General features: G+C 37.9%; 1 protein-coding gene across 3 annotated transcripts in view; it reads left to right on the forward strand.

The window, feature by feature from the left end:
• Window positions 1-25021, forward strand: part of LOC136885854 (pyruvate kinase) — a 224826-nt gene extending 199805 nt beyond the window's left edge. For all 3 annotated transcript variants that reach the window (XM_067158557.2, XM_067158551.2, XM_067158550.2), the window contains exons 9-10: window positions 15646-15802; window positions 23287-25021. In XM_067158557.2, the coding sequence (XP_067014658.1) occupies window positions 15646-15802; window positions 23287-23296 (167 nt within the window). In that variant the 3' untranslated portion in view covers window positions 23297-25021. The remainder of the gene's footprint in view (window positions 1-15645; window positions 15803-23286) is intronic.
• The last annotated feature ends 432 nt before the right edge of the window (window positions 25022-25453 follow it).

Consider the following 25453-nt stretch of genomic DNA (forward strand, 5'->3'; position numbering starts at 1 on the left):
GCAAAACTGTATCTCATGTTTCCGGGAATGAGTGCTTCTTCGAATTAGGCAGGATTTTGAATTAACCGATTTCGAATTATCGAGGTTCTACTGTAATTCTACTGAAGAGTAAGGTAATCAAAGAAAGGCAAAGACAGATGATTCTTAGACTCTGTTTTTAATGATTCATTGATGAGAGGGACTTGCAAACTGACAGCTGAAAGACATAAGTCGATAATGATGTATTGCACCCTTCCAGCTAGTTCGGGTGTGGCGCGACAAGCAAGATACTTACCACTCCACTGATCTCAGGGGTGTACGGTTTATCTTCAAATTTGGTAGAGAAAAGAGAGAGAGAGAGATGATTTTAAATGAAAGATGTGGTGTTCCTTAACTATATGAATTTATTAAAATAAAATTTCTTATTCATTCATTCATTCATTCATTCGATTGTAATTTGGTCACTGGTATACTGTTTATAGTCAGATTATGGAAATCTTTTACCGCGTAAATTAGGCCTACGTTGACTTTTAGAGGTTATGTGAACTCGAGAATATAGTTTCAAAAGTATCAGTCCTCAAGTTCTCGAATGCATTATATTTAGTTCTGCCCGTCAATAATCACAATCAAATTGGAAAGAGAAAAATATTATTAACACTTCCAAAATTACGATTATTCGCGACCTTCAGCTCAGCTGGAAAGCACGCTCGCTGTACAAGTTGGTACGAGTGCGAAATGATAAAAAGTTTTTAAATGTAACATGCGCAAATAAAACGACTGCGGCTTTTATAACATTTTAAAACAGACGTGAAATTCCCAGTCTTATTTTAGGACAGAAACGGTAATAGGCAATCCCAAAATCCCCCATGGCTTTATGTAACATAATCGTATACGGTAATATTAAAATACTAAATTTGTGTTACCGGTACTTAAGAAGGAGCAGTTTCGATTCCTGCCTGAAAGCCCAGTGACTATACAATGCCCTGAGGGAAATGCCAAAAACCTGTTTGGTGATACACTCGAAAAAAGTTTAAAAAAAAAAAAAACCACATCCAACCCTGGACATAATGTAGACGTTTTGCAAGTACGTACATTTGACGAAACTCGTTCCGTCTTCAGATAAAGGTGTCGAAATGCTCTCTGTCTCCTTCCAATTGTCGTGGGCACTCTCTGCTTTGATTTCCGAGAATTCTGTAAACATTACTACCCGAATGTGATGCTAAGATGATCCCTTATGCAAGTTCACCGCCGTTCACTTTTCCAGTACTGGTACAGTACTTCTTCAAATTACCGCAATGACGGGACGTCAACACCAAAATCCATAAGTACCGTATGCCGTAGCCGTCCTTTCATAAGATACAGTTTCTTGAAAAACGCGTGATCGAGGATTTAGCGTTGATGGGACTGAAATTTCTGGACGGTTGATCCGGGAAATAGTTTGTTCGGGGAACAGATAATGCGGGATTTTTTACGTGATTTAATTAGGATGCTCGCAGGACCACGTAATTTAAACGAATAATACGGGAAAACTTAGTTTCCGGGAACGTATAATCGAGGTTCTACTGTATTTGGGAAACCGTTGTTACATCGGATATCACCAACCTACTAACCTAACAGTTCATCAAAATCAACTATTTACTCAGGCCTGCTCTCAGCCAACATGGTGGACAAGACAGCATAATCAAATCATGTCACTGATCATCTGATCTTAGGTCATTGACATACAAAATTTAGCACTGATCCACACTAACAGTACTAGGATGTGAAATAATACCTCCTAAATACTAAGGAAACAATCATTCTTCCTCAAGTGTGTAAGTATTGAAAGTTATCTGCACCATAAAGCACTGGACTACTTAACTCAGCGACATTTAACACCGAGTGGTTCATGAGAATACAGTAGAAGTCCGTTATAGTGAGATTTCATAACGGTGAAAAATTTACTGGCTATAACGGATTGTCGTTATATCGGATTTTTCATAAAAGTTGGGAAAACACCATACACGTCAGTATGAAACGGCAATCAGTTTGTTCAAAACTTGCGTTTTCACGGATGATATCCACACTCTGGCTTGCTAGTGTGTTATTTTTCGAAATCCAATACTATGTGAAAGTGTGTGTTTCATTCTGAAAAAAAAAATTATAGTGACACTCGCAGAGGCTTCTGTGGACAACGTTCCAGTTTTCTTCTTCAGTCACCTAACCTAACCTAACCATATATGTATCATGAAGACGTATTTCAAGCGCACATAGAAAAATGATAACCTCCTCGCTATAAAATTACATGGGAACAGCCTTGCCGAAATTTAACTAGTCGCGTGAAAATATAAACTATCCTCTGAATCAGTGATGTACTCTATCATATCTTAGTGCATCACATTCTTGCTTAATTTCAGTATAAATCATTAAAAATTATGCAATCGTTTTCTTCAGCCTTTATTTCTAACGAGTTAATATCTGCTAACGGCCACATTATTGATGCATTTATTATGAAAACTTGTTAATCTTCTTTAGTTTTTAATTTTCTTTTAGAGAACAGCAGTCACGATATGGTGCCGAAGATGATCGCAGCATCACCTAACTTAACCATATGTGTCATGAAAACATATTCCAAGGCCAGTAGAGAAATAACATTCTTGCTATAATATTACACGGGAATAGCCTCTTCGAAATTTAACCAGACACGAGAAAATAGAAACTAACTTCTGAAATCAGTGATGCGCTCTGCCATATCTTGAGGTGAATTACATTCTTGCTTAATTTCTGTGAAGAGTATTAAAATTAAGCGATCGTTTACTTCGCCTTTATTTGTAATGAGCTAACAACTATCAGCCACGTTATTTACGTATTTTTACGAAAACATATTAACTTCTTTCATTTCTAATTTTCTTTACAGAACAGCAGAACTCCGATCAACTATGACATCACCTTCGAATGTCGACAAGAGAGCTTGCAAGTGCACATAGCGAGAAAACAATATACCAAAGATCGCATTTTGTGGCAAGCGCTTCAGTTGTCTTATTCAAACAGCATCACCTAACCTAACTTAAAACATATATTATGCGCTGGTAGAAAAGTGATAACTTTCTCGCTGTAAATTTAGATGAAAATAGTCTTGCCGAAATTTAACCAGGCGCAGAAAAATATAAATTAACCTCAGAAATTAGTGATGCGCTCTGCCATATCTTGAGGTGTATCACATTCTTACTTAATTTCAGTGTCGAGTATTGAAATTAAGCGATAGTTTAATTAGCCGTTATTTCTAACGAGTTAACAACTGCTATTATTTATGCATTTATTACATAAACATGTTCTCTTTCATTTCTGATTTTCTTTACAGAACAGCAGTTGACGGGTATTATTAATAGACTCAGACTCGCCTTCAAATGTCGACAAGATGTTGAAACTACAAAGATGCACACACGCGAAGCTGTCAGTTGCGTACACTGTTTTATTTACAAATTATATACACATGATCCTTGCACTAACAAAGTGCCATCTTGAACAAAACACTGCTACGAAGGAGGAGAAGAAGACTGCAACATTCGCATGTTAACCAACTAAAAAACGGATCAGATGTAAGGCTTTTCAGGTGTTTGCTCTATTAACGAGCGTTTCGTTTTAGGTCTGACACTAGACTCATCAGAGTGGGGATGTGTCAGACCCTACCCACTGGCGCTGGGGTGTATGCAGGTGAAATTATCAGAAGTCCATTATAAGAGGCACAGTCTGATAACTGCATATGGGAGATAAATCTCCACAATGGAATTACTGCCCGCCTAGCAATTCCGATGGAAAATTCTAAGTTCCCATGGAGGAAATTAACCAACACAACACTTGACTAATGACTTTCACTAGCAACTCTCGCTAACAACTCAACTCCAACTCCCAAAACTGCCTCTGTAGGCCTATACTGTATATATATTGCCTGGCCAAAAGCTCGCATTCCACATGTAGCATTAAAATTGAGCGATTCGTTTACTTCTTTTATTTTTTAAGAGTTAACCACTGCTATCAGACAAGTTCTCACTCTAAAATGCATGATCCCTATCAGCTCATGAACATTCGGCGTTGCTCCATAGTTTAGCAACCCATAATGATTTCTTCTGGAAGTCATTATTGCTTTAGCTCACATTCCACAAACACTTACGGACAATACACAACGTTACATTTATATTAGTAAAGTTGACAACCAGTATGGCACAACATGTTTTCTCGTGATTTCTAGAGTCTCCAGTAACCTATTTACAAATGGATCGAGTGTTCTGCAACTCTCTAATGACAAAGATACGTTGTTCTGGACTATTACCCTGTGTTGCACAACATTACATTGGATTTATACTTCATATTTACAGGTAATAATAAATTATATACTATTAAGTGTTCTTAAATTAAATAAATTCTTACTAATACACATATTATCCGCACACTTTAACTTGGTGCATTTGTGTACGGGGGTGAGGAGTAAGGAGAGAGCTGTCCCGGTATCGATAGTGCTGCCTGGTGCTGCCAACTGAATGAAAATGAAATCTGACTTGAATCGAGAATATGATCGATCGATATGAAATTTCTAAACCATTATCACCTTAAGCCAACAACTATATCACATACACATTATATAACATTATAAAACATTTCTCGATGCGAATCTTGTTTCTAGCATGGATTCTATACTTTGGCTTTGTTGTGTAAACAACAACAGTACTAGTACGTAAAGTGTACGCCAGATGTCGCACAACGATGCTTAAGCGATTTATAGTTTGTGTTTCAAAGGTTGCCAGTACGAATCTCGAAGATCGCCGAGGTCGACCGATTCAGCACTAGGGTGTAAATGCACCAAGATAAAGTGTGCGCATAATACAGCAGACGTGTCGTGACATAACCTCACATTTTTTTGGTACACACGACAAATCATACGACCACGATTTGTACCAAATAAAGGCAGTACATAACTGTGTTAATAATAATAATAATAATAATAATAATAATAATAATAATAATAATAGACGTAAACAACTTCATAGCCACACCTTACAAGTAATAATAATAATAATAATATTAATAATAATAATAATAATACCTACTAATCAAGCTCGATATTTCTACTATTTACCTATGGATTTGGGAATTGTTTCCAAGTTACACTAGTCCATTACCCTTGCATCAGAGAGAGCTCGCTAGTGGATATGGCAAGGAAACAATACCAAAGATGATCGATTGCATGCAATATAATCGCTGGGTGCATAAATGTCTGTAATGGAAAAAATTACCCACGTTTAATCGCTCGTAATAACTGATTCATCAGTGATAGGGCTGTCGCTGTAACAGAAGAATAATACACAATTTAATGTAGGAATTTTGAAGGGACACACAAAAACTCATTATAACAGTGTTCTCGTTATATGTACTCGTTACAGCAGATTTCTACTGTATTTACATAAAAGCTTCCCTGGGATGAAATATCACATGGAAGAAATATCTGCCCTTAAACGTGCTCATGAAAAATCCCTAGCTTCATTAAATGGGTTTCAAGGAAAACTAGCACTTGTCCTATTTGCTTAAGAATATCATGCCATAACATTACTAGCTGGTCGCTGCATTGTGATACAAATATTCAGGCTCCTTAGGGACAATACTTCTATTAGATGACTTTACACTAGGCTTCAATCTATAAATATGGACTATATTCCACTACACTGAATAAAAACTTGCCTCATCATTACTTGTGTATCATTGCCTCAAAACACACCAAATAATACTGAATATCTTGCTGTGCTTACTTCATATTGAAGACAACAGCCTTAATTTGCCACTCACATTGATCAGCAGAGGAGCCTGTGGACATGTAACATCAAAGCACACACAAACTTAAACTGTCACAAGACTGTACTTGAGAAGCTACCCATTTCCATGTATTTCTCATCTTCATTATTATTATTCTCATTATCTCATAGATATTAGGCCTACTTTTAAGCATTTGTTTCATGTATAACACAACCCTATCCAACACCACATAGGAGATTGAATTTGAAACAAGCTTTATATCACCATATGACATTGAATCATAGGAGATCGTTCTAAGATCCTGGTCTTTAAAAGTAAATTAACAAGACCTTCCTTTATGAGACTAACAGGATACTTCTCTTTACAGCATTCAGTGTGGAAAAATTTATCTCGCTGATCATAAAAATTTTAGATCAAAATGTTAGGATTATATAGAGCCTATACAGGAGAAGCATGGAGAGATATCCGTGAGAGGCTTCAGTTGGAAAATAATTATATTGGTAGAACTGACCACAAGTACAAAATTAGAAGGAATTTTAGCAGAAGCGATTGGGGTAAATTTTCTTTCATTGGGAAGGGCGTGAAGGAGTGGAACAGTTTACCAGGGGTAGTGTTTGATCCTTTTCCAAAATCTGTACAGATATTCAAGAAGAGAATAAACAACAGAGATAATAAATTAAATGTTAGAGGGCATTCGACCAGTGCAGGATATTGTAAATAAAAAAAATGTGTGTGATTAAATTAATTCCATCCCCTGGTCTAAGGAGTTTGGACATGCCCAAGTAGGGGACTGCCTGTAGGGGTGAAGTACAGTGGGGACTTCGAGGGCCCTGGGACCGCTACGGTAGCTGTGAAGGCCCTTCAGGAACTCTGAAAAGTGGTGGCAAAAGGGGCTCTGGTTAAGACGCAGCAGGTCATTATGCTACTTAGGTTCCAAAATGGGTAAAATATAAATATGCAAGTAAATTCAATGTTAATTTTAATCTTATACCAGTTGTATAGTATTATTAGAAGTAATTTGACATACCGTACTGTATATGGGTTGACTATGTTTGTAAGATATTATAAGTAGAATTTTGTAAACAATATAAATTTATTAAGGATGATGTGTGTGTTTAATAGAAAAAAATATTAGCGTAAATTGTATAATATTGTATTCTAGGAAAATTTTCTTCATCTCCTGTTAATTTAAAATTTAGTGCTTGACAATAATGTATTTTAGTGTACCATTTGCCACCGAGGTAGACACCTCATTTGCAAATAAAGATATTTTTGATTTTGATCACGGACAGATTCTAATCTGACATAACAGTTCAACCACACTACAGATGATGATAAAAGAACTACATCCCTGTCAAAAGCCTATTGGGTCAGTCCACATGCATTAAAAGAATTTACATTTTCTGACAGATGACAAAGAACATTTTCAGTAGCAACATAGAGAAAGAAAAAAAAGTCAATCTCAGAATATGTGGGTTAACTCACGTGATATGTTGTTCAGGGACTTGCCTGGTAAATAAGCTATCACGCCATAGCTAGTGGACCTGGCGAGGAAACAATACCAAAAATGATCGAATGCATGCAATATAATCACTGGGTGCATAAGTATCGGTAATGGAAAAAATGCGCGTACTTAATCACTTGTAATAACGGATTAGTCAGCGATAGGGCTCTTGCTGGAACCAAAGGATAATTCACAATTTAATATAGGAATTTTTAAGGGACAGACAAAAACTGTTGTTATAACAGGGTTCTCATTATATGCCGTACTCGTTATAGTTGACTTCTATCAATGATGCCCTCTGTTATATCTTGAGGTGTATCAGATTCTTATGGAAAATACAAGGCGTGTTTAAGTAAGGGCTGTTTTTGTTGTAGATGCTAGTAGTTCGCGTGCAACATGTCGTGTGCCGGCATGCATCAGGAACAACTGTGCTCAGTTGCAGCTCTGTTGCTAACCTGTACGGTTCTGTTCTGTGCTTGCTCAAATGTTCCAAGATCATCGACTTGCCCACCCCGAGTGAGGTTCGGTTAGTGATATGGTTTTTATTGGCAAGGAACCTGTCTGCTGCAGACATTCACCGACAGATTTGCAAAGTGTACGGTGCTTATGATATGAGTGAAGCCAAAGTGCGTAAATGGGTACGAGACTTCAAATATGACCATGACAACGTCCATGATGAAGCCTGCTCTGATCACAGACGGTTTGGTGGCTTTGGTGGCACCTCAAACACCACCTCAGTGGCAACAACTACAGTGATGGCGACAAAGTGAAAACGGCCGTGAATTCTTGGTTATCGGAGCAGGTGGCAAGTTTGTATGAAGAGAGTTCAAACTTAGTTTTAGGGTATGATAAATGTTTAAACAAGCTTGGCGGCTATGTTGAAAAATAGAGTAAAGTATGTAGAATCTGCAAATAAATGTGGTGTTTGAAAATAGTCTTCTGTTGAGTACTTATTTTCAAATGGCCCCTACTTACAAAACATGCCTCAGAGTTATCACATTAAACCGTTAGCATGCTTACAAATATACACACTTAATTTACACACTCAGCACCTTGCCATTCTACCATAACATTAGAGAGTCTCTTATTCATTCCCCGGCGATGATGCAGCATGTACCTTTGATTCAGTACGCTGCTTTGCAATACAAAATATACAAAGCGCTTTCACATCACTGAAGTGATTACTGTCTGCTATTCAAACTAACATGTAATCGGTCACTTGAAAATGTAAGTCCCTTCATGACTCATGTTGTATTTTTTTTAGTCCTGTTCAGAACAGACGCATAATTTTAAGTCCTTTTCTTGATGTCTGGAAAATATTCTAAGTTTTGTATGACTTTGCAGTTCAGAGTGACTTGGAAAGAGCCTGTCCAGTTCCATAGAATGACAAAATTTTCACAGCAGGTGGACTATTTATGCATTTAACCTTGGCGTACTGTACAGTGAAACAAATTCTACCCCAGTGTTGTCCCAAGAGGCCCTAAATCTCATTTTAAGTAAGCATCTCTAAATTTATATATTCGAGCTGTTCATCATATGAATCTTCTCCATTGAATGCCATACGAAACCTTGTGGGAAAAATATCAAATTTATTGAATAGGTTTCCAGGGCACTATTTCTGCATGTTCCCACCAACACCAGCATTACTTAGAAAAGAGGCAGCACTTACGACATAAGATGGGAAATCCCTGGTTAAAAAAAAACTTGTTATTAAGTAACTAGCTGATGTACCTGTGCTTCGCTACAGAATTCTACATTGTATTCAGAATTATACGTGATGTAGTGTACACGTAAGATTTTTATTAAATTTCATAGCTTTTAGCATTACCCGAGAAACACAGCGGAGTGGTTGCCATACGCTGATTCTCATGCGAAGGCTGCGTTAGGAATTTTTCATTCTAATGGAAGGCCCCCTTACCTACTGCCACTCACAATCGAGTTGGTAATAGCAGACACTTTCTCTCCACCTGCCTTTATGTATACTCAGAAAAACTGTCTGTGTTTATCCAAAATGGACAGAAAACCAACATGACAGCAATATTACTGCAATAAAGCAGATTTTTAATACATATCTACACAAGTAAAAATTAAAAGGAAACATGATTAATGATTAACATTGTTTTATTATTGGAATATATATAGGACTAGCTCTTTATCCGCGGCTTTGCTCACATGGATTTCGTAATTTGATTCGGTACTGCACTAAGACATTATCTGAAAATCCTTAAGTATAAAACCTCACCGAAAAATAGTTTCATTTACCCCAGAAACATCCTTGTAAACCAGTTTGTGGTATTGCCTTCTGGAGCTAAGATGACCAGATTATTGGCAGAGTTACTGTGAAACACGCAACATAGAGCTGTACATGTGAGAAGCAGTCCTCCTTTCTTAGTTTGTAAGGAGATTCCAAATACAAATGTTACATGTTAAATTTTTCAAAAACCAAAAGGAAAATGTGTTTCTTTATTTTTTAAGGAGATTCCAAATACCAATTTTCACGTCTGTAACATCTTCGGATTTTGAGATAAACGTATCATCATAAAAAGGATTTGGTCCATTTTTCATTTATCTTTGCCCTTTAAGTGAATTTTCCAAAAACAAAAAAGTATGTTTATTTACTTTTAAAGGAGATTCCAAATACTAATTTTCATGTCCTTAAACTGTTAAGTTTTTGAGATATAGATATTTTCATTTTTAAAATTCACCCCTTCCCCTTTCCCCTTCCCTTTTAGCGATGGAATATCCAAAAATCTTCCTTTAGTGAGCACCTACACTTAATATAAATTTTTCCCCAAAATTTAATTTCTTTATGTCCAGAAGTTTTGGCTCGGCCATGATGACTCGATGGGTCAGTACGTGTTATTTTATAAATATAGATAATTGGCCTGCATGTAGATATTGTTCGAAACAGCTCGTAACGAACAGTATGTTTCGAAGATATATCGCTAAAATTTGTTATAGCAGCTTCAAGAATGTTAAGAATCAGAATCAGGAACTCTGTGCCGTGATAGCTGACAGTGTTTCTGTTTTTGTTTTGTAATTTGTTTAATCTTTTCATGTTCCTTGCCAAGCAAAGGTGTTTAAAATAAGATACTCATCTGTGGCGTTAGTGTATGAACCTCAAATTAAAGCAAAATCAGTTGTATGTAGTTTGTACTTGATTATTGCAAAAAGTAAAGAATAGACTAGAGCATGAGTGGACGCTGTGAATCATGTATTAATGTGTTCTGGAATTAAATTCTGGCATTGTGTGACTTACTTTATTCATTCAAAGTAAGGACATCGCACTCCAACCCTGAAAAAACAGAACCTTTGCTTTTCACAAAAATTATTAGTTATGAAGAAAATTCAAACTAACTTCTTTCTGACAAATCAAATTTTAAGTACACCTGCTCTGTTCTAATATTTAATAGGATTAACCCTTCAGACAGCTTATTCACTTTTAACGGTCCCAGGTGTACGTTTTCCTCAGACTTACTTCATATTTTAGTTTGCTACATGGCCCACTTAAGAGATGATGTGATAGCAAAACATTGAAAAGATGCTGCTTTTTTTAACACTGCTTACAAACTGATCAGACTGGAGAGTGCCATTCTGGAGGCCTTCTTTCAGTAAGAGCACTTGATTGCCGTTTGTTCAACTTAGAAAAAGCTTGCAATATTACTTGGCAGTATGAGATCACCCTATCTTGACCTACACCATTGGGGATTCCAGGAAGATATGCCCACTTCTATTGGGAACATGTCCCTCCAGCTATTTCAAGTCCAATAATATTATGTTCAAGGAAATGGAGATCCACAGGAATCTATACTGAGTGCCACACCATTTGAAATTGCCATTAAAGTTGTATTTGTCGCTGCAGGGTCCACAGGATATTGTTCGGCAACATCAGCTATGCTAAACCATTTAAATAGTATACACCATAGTGGAATTAAGACGACAATTGCAGTTTTCCGGACCAACCCAATTTCCAGCCTACCTGCTGGATCAGGACTTTATGAAGGAGACGGCAGCAGATACTACTGACATTGATTTTGCGCTCCAGCAAGCCGGGTGCGGCTGTTTACAAGTCTCTTCCAGTTTGTCCTGTCCATCCACAGCTGATGTTCTACCTTTTGCTGCCAATTTACATTTGGCAACATCTTTGAAAATTTGCTTTTCCCAACTATCACAAGGCCTCCCTGTGTGCCTCTTACCAACAACATTCCTTTCATAGTATGCTTTAGGAGTCCTAATTGGAGTCATCCTCCTCATATGTCCATACCATCGTAATCTGCTTAATTCTAAGGCTTCCAACAGGCTCCTGTCCAATCCAAGTTGTTGCTGAATACTTTCATTCCTTATTTTGTCTCTCCTTGTCTTTTGGAGACATGACGAAGTAACTTCATTTCAGTGGCCTGTAGGCGACTTTGTGCAGATCTAGTCAATGTTGCTGCTTCCAGTCCGTATGTCAGAATTGGTACAAGATATGTTTTGTACAGCGTGAGCTTTCAAGCTTGGGGGAGAATTTGATGCAGCTTGTATTCTACTGACATGCGCTGCCAGATTTCTGAAATGATGCAACATGCAAGCTATGAGCACCTCTGTAATATCACCAAAGGTACAAAGACCAGCAGAAAGCCACAAATCTGTTTGGGTTTCACATTGTTAGCTGTGTGTTGCGAGTTGAAGGTGACCACGGATGCCTCTGTTCATGACAGGTATTTGCTCAGCTTTGTTCACTAGCATCTGGGCGTGCAACTGCATGGGTGGTTATAAGATAGGAGACAATGTTGGATTCTCATTCATTTCCAGTTATGTCAACACTAATATGAGCCTCCATGGCTCAGGCGGCAGCGCGCCGGCCTCTCACCGCTGGATTCCATGGTTCAAATCCCGGTCACTCCATGTGAGATTTGTGCTGGACAAAACGGAGGTGGGACAGGTTTTTCTCCGGGTACTCCAGTTTTCCCTGTCATAATTCATTCCAGCAACACACTCCAGTATCATTTCATTTCATCTGTCATTCATTAATCATTGCCCCAGAGGAGTGCGACAGGCTTCGGCAGCCGGCACAATTCCTATCCTCGCCGCTAGATGGGGGCTTCATTCATTCCATTCCTGACCCGGTCGAATGACTGGAAACAGCCTGAGGATTTTCCTTTTTCAACACTAATATTTCGTTGCCTTGAGTATGTAGCATGTATATTGCACAGCTCTTCGCCATCTTAGCTCTGCAGGCTGCCCAACATGGTAGCTCTAGTTTGTGCTGAGACATGAATGAGGCCACTTCATCATTTGTACACTCTTTAAGCAGTCTCTAGTCTATTGATTCTTGTTTTCCACACCTGCTGCTGCAGCAGATCCATAACCTTGGCAGGTTGTATGATGCTGACACCTGAATCACCTTTACTTGGCTGCAAAAGATGACTTGCTAGAGATATTTATTTCTAGCTACACCAATTCATCGTGTGGCATTCTTGGAATAAGAGTGGCTAGCTATCTGAACTCACAAGCTGAAAGCAATTAAGAACTACCATGTGGTGGTCCTCTTTCTGGCCTTCACGGAGAGAGGCTGTAGTTTGTGGTGGAGTTTGATGTTAAGTCATGGAAGATCTACACAATCTTATTTCCTAAAGAATGAAGACCCCCAGTTTGTTCACGTGGTTCCCCAATTCACATCTTCACATAGTATCAATCTCTGTGACATAAGACGAAACCTCAACCTGCAGGAAACACTCAAATTCACGTTAGCCATTGACTAGGATACTGCTGATCTAGTCATTCACTTTGTAGCATGTACAGTAGATTAATCAAATTTCTTTCATTTTCTCCTTCACATTCAAAATTTGTTGTGTTGAATAAATACAGTAGAAATTCGCTATAGCGAGTGCGGCATATAGCGAGAACTGTTGTAACGACAGGTTTTTTCTGTCCCTTGAAAGTTCCTGTATAGAACTGTAAATTATCCTTCGGTTACAGCGAGAACGCTATCAATGATGCATCCGTTATTCCGAGCGATTAAGCGTGCATTATTATTTCTGTTATCGTTATGTATGCACTCCAGCAATTACAGTGAATGCGAACGATCTTCTTCGGTGTATAGTTTTCGCGCTATGTGCACTAGCGAGCTCTCTCGCAGACATTCAAACTCAAAGGGGAAGTCCTAGTCGATTAGTAATACTTGTTGACTGTTGTTCTGTAAACATAATTTGAAAACGGAAGAGAACGTTTCCATGATAAATGCGTAACTAATGTGGCCGATTAACAATAGTTAACTTGGTAGAAATAAAGGCTGAAATAAATGATCGATTAATGTAATGTTATGTACTGAAATTAAGTAAGAATGTGATACAACTCAAAATACAGCGCGCTGGGCTGAGTGACTCAAGACAGTTGAGGCACTGGCCTTCTGACCCTAACTTGGCAGGTTTGATCCTGGCTCAGTCTAGTATTCCAAGGTGCTTAAATACGTTGGCCTCATTTCGGTAGATTTACTGGCACATAAACTCCTGCAGGAATAAATTCAGGCACATCGGCGTCTCCGAAAACTGTCGGAGTTGTTATTGCAACGTTAAGTCAGTAACATTTTTTTTTAATACGGCGCAGAAAGGATGACCGATTTCGGAGGTTAGTTTATTCAGCAAATCCTCATTTGGTCATTTCTGCAGGGGACAAGGAAAAAGAATGTATTGCACGAGAAAACATACTATTGGCACATGAATCGGAACTATGCAACATTTAAGTCGTGTATGTACAGGTTCATGTAGGCTATCTACTGTTTCTCAAGATGAGAATATAAAAAGATGTGAAAAAGATGAGAGAATTAATACAAAAACATTTTCCACTGGGGTGTATTAAATTTAATAACAACTGTGTATTAAAAGATGTGTAAAACATCAGACAACAAACATAAAACATTTGCACTGGGGTGCGGAGCATTATTTGCAAATCGCACTCTTTTTAAAACAAATCTCAGCTGAAGCCTTATATTTCGTACCAGTAGGTTATTATACGTTGTTTGCTGGTCACACTCTTCGACCATGAATTATTTGGAGGTTAAACACGGCTATGTGTGAGAGGATTACTTTGACAGTCATCTCGAATGCAACAACACTTTGATCGACTCAAGTCGAGAATCAAAGGTGCAAGCATCATCATGTGCACCACCATTGAAAGATGTGGATGCTTGTCCACTTCCTAGATTTTACTTTTGTCTATTAGTAAGGAATATCACAATTTTTTTTAGTATCCGTAACTGGGCTACACAATATGACCACGCTACTCGTCAACTTCTCATGATTATGTTCCTCATTCGTACGCAGGCTATCACACGACGAATACTCGCTACCCTTCACTGTATCAATCAACACAGAATAAATTTCTAACTTTTGAATGGAATGCGAAATACAAGCACAAACAGGCTTACTAGGTTATTCAGCAATATCAATGAAAAACTGAGAGCAAACATGAACTATCCTGTGGCTAACGACTTCCTTCCCGAAGGTGTAATTTACCCTGTTAAGTTCAGGAATCCAAGGCCATTTCTCGTTTTTGCGTTACTTTCTCCGACCGGCCTCATGTGGCGTGGGCTCTAATCTGTGTTGGAAATCTGTACCTTTCACAAGGTATGACAAAGAACATTTTCAGGGCTAGGAAAAATGTGATCGTACTGTGCGGTAGTAGTGAAAATCTGTGACACGATAAGCAAGATATTTTTTATGTAGATTTAGTACGACCTGAATTAGGACTTTGAATTGACTGCGTGTCAAGCAAGAAATCATTTTAATGAGGAAATCCCTAACAAGGTTTCACTATATTTTCTCGCGTCTGGTTAAATTTCGGAAAGGCAATTCCCATGTGAATTTATAGCAAAAAGATTATCATTACTCCACTGGCGCTTTAAATACAGTATATTTTTACGATGCATATAAGGTTTAAGTTAGGTTAGATGACGCTCTTTAAGAAAACTGAAACGTTTGCTACAGAAGCCTCTGGAGTGATACTACTATAATTTTTCAGAATGGAATTTCACATATGCATTCATGTTGTGTCGGAATTAGAAAAAGAACTAACGAGTAAGCCATAGTATGTAAATCTGCAAAACTCAGTTTTGAACAAAGTGATTGCCGTTTCGTACCGATTTTAATGTGTTTGGTGTTCTCCGCTACCAGACTTTTTTTTCTTCTTTTACAAAGGATCGGATATAATGACAACCCGCTATAGCGAGTAAATTTTTCGCCATTATGAATTCTTGCTATAATGGACTTCTACTGTAGTTTATCTATTTTTATTTATTTTTGTTTAGTTTGTGAAGAAATCTTCTACTGCCTATAACACAACTATAGTTTTATGTTTCATTCTACATTTTATGTCAGTTGTTTCTGTTACTTTTCCAGCTGCTCCTCTTGCTGACTGGCTGAAGGATGTGGATGCAAGAGTGCAGTTTGGGCTTCAGTTTGGCCAGAAACGAGGTTTCATCAAACCCGGAGATCCAGTTATCATTGTCACTGGTTGGAAACAGGGTTCTGGATTCACAAATACTATGCGTATTGTGTACGTATCACCAGACATTCCAATACTACATTAGATAAAGAGATAGTTGATAATGTTTAGAATCTCACTTGAATGTTGTCAGGAAGAAATTTGTGTTAATTTCAATATTAGGAAGTTATTGTTGTTGTTTTTGTCATATCTGTAAAGTGGCGAACTCATTTTAGGAATAGCTTACATTTCTGAATATTCTAACAGTTTTATAGAGTATCTTAGATTATTTTTCTCTACTTAAAATATCAATTGAAAAGCATTTCATTTAACATATTTTTTCAGTTTGATTTTCCTCTTTTTATACGCTTTCATTTTCTCATTCAAGGCACGTTTATTTTAGAATTACAAATCTTTCTGTTAACCAGGATCATTTGCTAAGATCATTTATACCAGTATATGCAGCAAAGAAAGAAGTTAATCACCAAGCAAATTAGATATTGTGTTGTATTTATCTTTATATTTATGGCTGTTGTTTCAAATTCCCATTGCTGGTTGATGGATATACTGTAGTATAATAGCACAGTGTAAATTATGCATAGTTCCCAGTTGAGTATTGTGCTTATTTGTATCTTACGCATAATATGTAGTCTTGTAGATTTTGCTAGCTTCTCTCATTCATTTATTAAGATAAAAGTTTGAAAGTTCCTGCTTATGGGTTGCTTTCCATGATCGCTTTATTTTGTATGTACACACAGCCCATATGTGTGTGGTTTAATAAGCCTACATTTTTAGTAAAAATTATTGAAACACTTTGTTCCGAGAGTTACGGTAGTTCTTCGTAAGATATTGTATTTCTTATTCATAAGTTACATTATTGTTTCAGTTATTTATTTTTATTAGTAGTAGTAGTAGTAGTAGTAGTAGTAGTAGTAGTAGTAGTAGTAGTAGTAAAGCTTCTTCAAATAGGCATGTTATAGTAAACACTTGGTGTACTTTATCACGTTTAATTTTGCCAGTAGTTTGAAATGTGTTAAGAATTACAGAATTACTTCCAAGTGCTTTATAGCACTGCATGCAGTAGATACCATAAACTTAGCTGAGGAAGTGGAATTGAAGTACCTCAAATTATACCAAGACATTTGAAACTTAAAACAATGCCCTTGTAAGTACTTTTTTTACTGTTTCTTCTTGTTTTTGACAGGTAAGAACATAATTGTGTATTGAATTGGTGGGTGTATTGCTTGAGAGAAAATAATTGATATATGCTTAGTTTTAGTTCACAATATTAAGAATTTAATAGACTCTGAATAGCCTGAATACTTATGAAAAAACATTTATTCTACAAAAGAAATGTACTTTTAATTTTGGAGTTGTTGTAATCCTCTCTCGTGGCTGCATAACTGTCCTCAACATTACTTTAGTCACATACGTATCTTCTCGCATAATTAATGCCCTTGCATAATTTATGCACCCCAATATTTTTGGATTCAAAGTGGGGGGGGGGGGGAGATGTTCACGTATTTGACACACCCACTTCTTCAAACATCCATTACGCAGCTCCGGATGTGTTTCGAAATAAAGTTGTCAATTAGTCGGGTAGCAGCCTTCCTATTGCGAAGCTGAACATTCCAAATACCAGGCGAACGTGCTGTTATCAGCCGGTAGGAAATACCACTGCACTAGTTCAGTGAGAGAATCAGGCAAAAGTGACTAGTGGTGCTCTATTCCAGTCTGATACAGTGAAACCTCGATTCTCCGTTTTTCGAGGGACCGTGAAAATAAAACGTACAACACGGGAAAACGGAAAATCCGGGAATGAATGAAAACTATCAATTTGGCTAAACATCACAAAAATTAAATATGTATAATTATAATCTTACAAAAACTCCTAAACCAAACCAAACTACAGCCCCAGTGGAACTTTGCCTGCCAAGCGACCGCTGCTCAGCCCGAAGGCCTGCAGATTACGAGGGGCGCATCGTCAGTGCGACGAAACCTCTCGGCCGATATTCCTGGCTCTGTAGATCGGGGTCGCCATCTCACCATTAGATACGGTAGCTCCACAATTAAAGGTAATCACGTAGGCTAAGTGGACCTGGAACCAGACTTATATCCAGGTAAAATTGCCTGACCTGGTCGCAGTCGAACCCGGGCCCTCTGGATGAGAGCCGGGCATGTTAGACCGCAAACCGCATTAATTACCGGTACGCGAGTTAAAAATCTCGATACTTTATATTCAATTTTACAGGGGAATCTTCGTCAGTTTCCCGTGAAAACTTCTTTCAGTTCAGCAACTTTGATTACGCTAGCCAAACTCTTCGAAAAATCTAACAACGCCAAGCCAAACGACAATCGACCACAAGTAGCTTTTAATTCTCTCATCTAATAAAATAAAGCATATTAGATACAAAAGCACCCAAAATGATGGCGAAATCCGTTCATTTCTTAATCTTTCATTGTAATTTGGTCTCCGGTATACTGTTCGTAGTCATTTTCTGGAAATCTCGTACCGCGCAAATTAGGCCTACATCGACTTAAAGGTTATGTTGAACTCGAAAACATGGTTTCGAATGTAAGTATCGATTCTTAAAAGTTCTCGAATACATTATATTCAATTCTGCGCGTCACAAATCCAATCAAATTGGAAAGATAAAAGAAATATCAAAACTTCAGAAATTACGGTTATTCGTGACCTTGAGGTCATCTGGAAAGTGCGCTCGCTGCACATGTCAGTACGAGTTTGAAATGATACCAATCATTTAAAATGTAACGTGTGCAAGTAAAACGACTGCGGTTTTTGGTATTTTAACACGAAAACGTAAAATTCCCAGTCTTACATTAGTAACAGTAATAGGCAATCCCAAGACCTCCCATGGCTTTCTTTTTTTTTTTAATGTAAGGTGCAACATCTGTTTTCGTCTCGCTAACATAATCATGTACGATAATATAAAAAATACTGAATTTGTGTTAAGGAGCAGTTTCGATTCCTGCCTGAAAGCCCACTTAGGTCTGCTGTGCCCTGAGCAAAGTGCCGAAAACCCCTTCGGCAGTACGATCGAAAAAATGTAAGTAAAACATCTAACCCTGGACATAATATGGACGTTTTATAAGTGCGAACATTTGACGAAACTCGTTCCGTCTTCACGCAGAGCTGTAGAAATGCTCCGTGTCTTCTAGCAATTGCTGTGGCCACTCTCTGCCCTATGATTTTCCGAGATTCTCTAAACAATACCACCCGAATGCGATGCTAAGATGGTCCCTTATGCAAGTTCACCGCCGATCGCCGAACGCCAAGATCCATAAATATGCCAGAGCCGTCCTTTCGTGAGATACAGTTTATTAAAAAACGATTGATCGAGGATTTAGCGTTGATGGGACTGGAATTTCTGGACGGTTGATCCGGGAAATCGTTTCTTCGAGGAACGGATAATGCGGGACTTTTACAACGTGATTTAATTACGATGCTCTCGGGACCACGTAATTTGAACGCATATTCCGGGAAAACGTACTTTCCGGGAACGGATAATCGAGGTTCCACTGTACACATGTATTTTACGAGTGCTTCGAGTACGGGACGTGCGTTTTCTGTGATCTCAAAATTGTTTTGTTAGTCCACAGTGAGCAAGTATTTGAGTCATACTGCATCGTATAAACTCGCGGTGATCAGTTACGCTGAAATATATGGGAATAGGGCAGTGCACTTCAAGCGACCAACAAGTCTCTCAAACCATATTGCGGACCAAAAAGCGGCAAGTTTCCAAAAGTAAGGAAGGATCTGCTTAAATACGATTTCCTTACGCAACGTTGGATATGCCGTTTCTTGGGAAATGCTGTATTTTAAAGGACGAGAAATACCTGCTGCACATTTTCATTTTATTGTGATTGGGAAGCGTAAAGTGAAGGAATATTTGCTCTCCCAAATAGGAACCACAGGTCAGACACCAGTCAGTTTCCTTATGCCACAAAGTTGAACATTCGATAAGAATGGGACATCGAGTGTTATCGTATGCACTACCAGAAGAGAAAAAAGAATGATACACTACAATAATTGTTTTGCTGTAACAGGTGGTGGCTGAAGCTTGCAACTTATGTTGTTCAAAAATGAAAACCAATGCCTAAAGTAAAATTTCTGCGAAGTATGCACGTTCGTATCCAAAAGAAAGCGGTGGATGAACATGTCACAGGTACAAGATTGGATATGAACGGTTTAGGGAAATATAGCCGGGGTCTCTCCTTCGATGCCCAGCCCTTCTCGTGTTCGACAGTTTATTTTCGCCAGCATGTCATTATGTACTTACATGAATTGTACTTTTATTAGTACACCTTTATTTCACTGCAGGTCGTATTGTCAGCTCATAACAGAAAGAATATTTTCCAGTGTCGGTACTTCACGTCCACATGTCCAACTTACCTGATGTACCCTATTTGACTTTTCAGAAAAATCTCGTGCCAGAATTTTACGCCTGTATTTTTCATCAAAAAAAGTGTGTTAATTACACGAGAAAATGCGGTATTACCATCGCCATTCTCGTTCTCCCTCCTGAAGTACAGTATTTCTGTATTTTACACGCTATCTCGGGCCCGACTTTTGGGCTGTCATTCATCTCGCAATTTGTCATATTACCTGCCTGTTTAGAGCAGCGATTGCTATTTCTCATACACTTGTTCTGACTTAAAAATAAACTTAACATGCAAGTTATTAACATGCTGTAAGTAGGAAATGGTGGAGAGTGGTAATTTACCATATAAGACCACTTGGATAGAGTACACACAAAAGAAAAACATGGTCCAAAATTTTCAGCTGTAGCTTTCTTCAGTGGGGCAGGGGGAGATGGGTGGGGGGCAGACAGACAGACGAGCGAATAGAAAAACGGAGCAGTTATTTAATGTTAAGGATGAGAGGGTGGGAATTTGAGGGGTTAATGTTTGAGGACTTCAACTGTGAAATATTCATCAAACATGGTTTGATAGTGCCTGGTATGAATGGGGACAGAAAGATCTGTGTTACGAGTTGTAGGTACTGCACTGGCCATGTATAGGTTTAGCTGGTGTGTTGCTAGTTGAGCCATAAGGTATTAAACATATGGAGAATGTAAGAAATATGATACAGGCCTATGCAAAACAAGAAAGCTAATGCCTATCCAGAAAAAATATCTTACACGTGAAGAGAGCTAATCACGCAGTGACTTTAAGCTCCTAGAAGATAGAAACAGTGCCGTCAAAACTTTAAAAAAGAAAAAAATTACTGTCTTGCAATTGGCTGATTTCCAAGGATTCCACTCATAATGTAACTTCCGAGCAGTGTCAAAATGTGGAGCTATACTAAACAGAAACCAGTTATGTATCTCTTATTTATTTCCATTTCTTCTAGTACTTTGCACTTCAGTACATTTTCTTCCATGTCTTTTACGTGTTTTAGAAACTGACTCACCTTGAGATGCCAAATGTTTAATCCCATTTAAAAAGTTGCAAAGAGTCGTGGATGTAATGGACATAATGGAATATATGGTAATATTCTGTAATGCTCGTAATTCATTTCAGGAATCTATGATTTTCTTAGGTTTTCAACCTGTTCACTGCTGAAATTTATTGGAAAATTTGAAACGTGGTGAATCAGATGGGCAGATAGTGCCCATCTAAACAGTCATAACTCGGTTTGCATGAAGTTTGATTTGTACAGATTTGTACAGATTTTGAACCTGAGACTTCTTGTCTACAAGTAAAGTGCTCAATATGTTCAGGAAGTCAAAAGTGATGAGAGTTCTTAGAAATGTTTTGAAAGTTTCAGTAAGCTTTCATAAGTTTCAGCACTTTGCTTTGCAGTTTGGCCATAAAGCAACTTTGAAATATGGTGATAACACACAATTTACACCCATTTATACATTCATTTGATTGGTAAAGAGGAACATTAATTTTTTCCCAAGCTCATAATGTGAAATCATGAACCAATAATAATGTACTTTAACAGCTTATCAGCATGTCCTCTTCAAGTATTGGACTTATTCATTATGTTCCCCTTACATGTAAAAATGCTCTCTTTGATGAGCTATGATTGCAAATATTCTTTCATAGGTGAATTTCCTGTCAAAATGTTGCCTTGTACAGTAGCATAGGCAAGGCAGATGTACATGAAAGGTTTATATAGCTATGTTATAAATACAGTGTGTCTCCAAATATTAGGTCATAAAATTTTCTAGTCTTAATTTGTCAAATATGCTTATCACTACTGTTCTCTCATATACGAAGGTCGTACTACCCATCCCATCTACCCAAATGAAGTACATTACACATCAGTTGTTACGTCCACCTTCTCGTCATAATCTCCTTGAAACCATTCTTTCGGAGTGCTGCGTACCCATGCTTTGACAGCTGTGTCCAGTTCTGCAAAATCCACAAAACGGCGACCACGCAGAGGTTTCTTCGTGTTCCCGAACAGGTGATAATCACTTGGTGTCAAGTCGGGACATTATGGTGGATGTGGCAGCACCGTGAATCCCATTTGATCAATGGCAGCGGTAGTCTCTCGGCTAGTGTGGGGCTGGGCATTGTCATGTTGCAGAAGCACGCTCTTAGCCCATTTTCCTGGCCGCTTGGTTTGAATTGCACGACGTAAGTGCTTAAGAGTTGCCACATATGCCCTTTGCATCCCAGAATACTGTCGCCATTCACTGGCCAACTGATGGCACTGTTTGCAATTTCTTTGGCCATGGACTGCCCCTATGCTTCCATTGCATCGATTGTTGTTTCATTTGTGGCTCATGGTAATGGAACCATGTCTCATCACCAGTCACAAGCCTAGCCATGAAGTCAGCTGGATCTTGATCATGGCGTTGCAAAAGTTCTCTGCACACATCCACACGCCTCTGCTTTTCGTCTGTAGACAAGAATCTAGGCGCCCAAATAGATGACACCTTCCCCAACTGTAAGTGGCTGTGCATGATCCACTGCAGGGAGTTTCGGCTAATTCCTGTGTCTGCCTCCATTTCCGTAAAAGTGATGCATTTGTTTCCTTGGCTGGCCTGTTCGACCCGGGCAATTTCAGCTGGTGTTGATAGTCACATTCCTTTTAGAACTGGTTCCCTTGTTCACCGATGTGTGCCCTGTTTTCCGTGACAATTAATGTTCTCCACGGACTGCCACCAAGTACCAATGAATTTCTGCAGTGGTTCCATAGGAACCAAGTCATATAGCGGTGTCCCTGGTGGTTGCTTTCACAATTGTCTGCTCCTACGCTGACAGTGTTGTTATGAAATGGCCATGACAAGTGCATTCATTGGCCCCTGTGCGTGTGCTGCTACCAAACAGTGGAACAAGAAACCAGTTACAAGTCACCACCTTCAAAAGTGAAATGGGAACCATACCCAGATGTACAAAAATTAAAGTGTAAAACAATATACTACGCCCCTTGTATATTTCTTTCTTTCTTTCTTTCTTGCTTTTTACTGCTAGTATGTATTTGAATGCTTCCTATTTCTTGTTGCTAATTATTTTGTAGAATTCTTATCTGGCATCGTACTGCTTTCTGTAGAGTTGTTTGCTCCTTTCTGTTGCAGTAATGCTTGAAGCAGTTAACTTGCAGTGAAGTGGAGGTATGGCTTGTGCAGTTGAGCTTAGTTGGTTGTTGCTGAAAAAGGACTCGAGCCATGATTGACAGTCTGTTCAAATAATTCAAAACTCTTCTGTGGACAGTAACATATAATTTATTTGTAGACTGCTTTACAAATCTTTCATTTTTACTTGTCTGATATTTACTGGGTTCTTTGGTTTGTTGAAACAAACCATTTTCACTTACTAGAAATCAGAATTAGACAAAGATCATTTACAGTCATTGAAATGATCGAGGAGATTGAAAAGTAGCTCTGGGATGAAATATTTAGCCACTGATTCATTTGTCTGTGAATGTCTTTGTTTCTCTCAAAGCTTGAGGCTTTTCGTACTTCAAATACATTGAGAGTCAGTAGCACAACCTAGAATGTTAAAAAGTAGCTTCAGTATTAAAGTACACACAACACTGCTTGTACTGCTGATCAGATAGTAATCATAAAATGTGATATGTATGGTGCAGTTGATGTGAAATAATGTAATGTGTATTCTACAGGAAGGTAGCGATTCAAACACTATATTATATAAGGTCATTACAATTGAATGTAAATAGAAGATTGTTCTAGGTGTCACGTGAACTTTGTTCTAAAAGTCATAATCTGAAGCATAACCATAAGATTGTTATAAGTTATATATTTATTGTTGGATCTTCACAGTCATGCAAGTGTTCTTGCAATCAGAGTAATGAGCTTATTTTTGTAAGAATATCAGTATTTGATATTGAGTAAACCATTCAAATTAGAATAATGACCCACTTATTACATGCCATGAACAAAGAGGAATGTGTATCAAGGCTTTAGTGTATAATAGTAAAGCGATGTTCGTTTCTCAGGAGTTATTTGGCTATACTGAGCAAGTTGGCCATGCGGTTAGGTAGGGTCTTCAAGCTGTGAGCTTGCTATCAGTTCTTCAAATATGTAATGAATATCAAAATACATTTAGCTCTTTGAAAGAATCAGTTGACAGTAAAAGAATTAGAGAAGATCAAATCTCTAAAATTTCTGTTGCCAAAAGTAATTAAATATTACTGAGGAATGTAAAGTAGACAAAGTAGCCTCAGAGCTTTTATTCATAAAAATGAGCGCTAGGATATAAAATGAATGGTTATACCTCATAATTCAGGGGTATCTTACAAAGCTCTGTTTATAGAACAAATTCTGCATATAGACACTGTTTATTTTAACTTTTTAATTGGAACTTTGGTAACTGCTCTATTATTTTAAAACTTAACTGATGCCAACTGATGATTTGTATGGTGTTAGACAAATAAAAATTGAATATATTTCTCTCTCTACCTCCCCCTTTTATCTGATGAAAAGTGAATGCAAGTTGATATGATGTTTTAATTCCACTCCTGTTATTTGCAGTTTTGTCATACAAGTTAAGGTATTCCAGAGTAATATGGGATCATCTGAGCTGTATTTTGATGTTTTTCTTGGTGACAATGGGACGCGTGTCAAATCATGCTATACACTGAAGCCTTTATTATGTAATAAGTGGTCAGTTATAACCCCTGTTTAATTGCATAAATCATCCCCATTGTAAAGTTAAAATTGTATGTTATTTAATTCTTACATGTAAAATTGTATAAATGGAATGATCTGAGAGTAGAATATGAATTTTGTGCAGTGCATAAGTTAGTCAGACCCTTTGATGGACCATAAAATAAAAGCATATTATTTTTCATTTTGTTTGCTATTTATTCTATTCCAAACCCTACTACAGTTTAATAGTGATGAAATGGAAGACAAAGAAATAGAAAATACAGCATACTCAACAGCAATTTTCCAAAAGTGGTGGAGGATTTCAGAAATGATCATACTTGCTGCATTCAACAGAGGCAATCTGCTTGGCGTTTTTACCCTCCACTCCTGGCATTTTCATGCCACTGACACTAACAGGCCAGACTGTTAAACTATTAAGCAGTTCTTAAGCTGTAATAAGCTTTCCTGGTAAGTAGGGAAGGGAAATGAGAGCATATGTCTCGAGAGTGGAGAGAACTTCTCAATGCTTTTCTCACAGAAGCATACCTCTCAAGAACATAAGCATGCTTCTTACGTCACAGTTACGCAGCACACTGAAAACAGGCTTTATTTTGCCCAGTGAGACAACAGGTTG

The sequence above is a fragment of the Anabrus simplex genome, chromosome 1 (assembly GCF_040414725.1).
Source record: "Anabrus simplex isolate iqAnaSimp1 chromosome 1, ASM4041472v1, whole genome shotgun sequence".
NCBI lineage: Eukaryota > Metazoa > Arthropoda > Insecta > Orthoptera > Tettigoniidae > Anabrus > Anabrus simplex.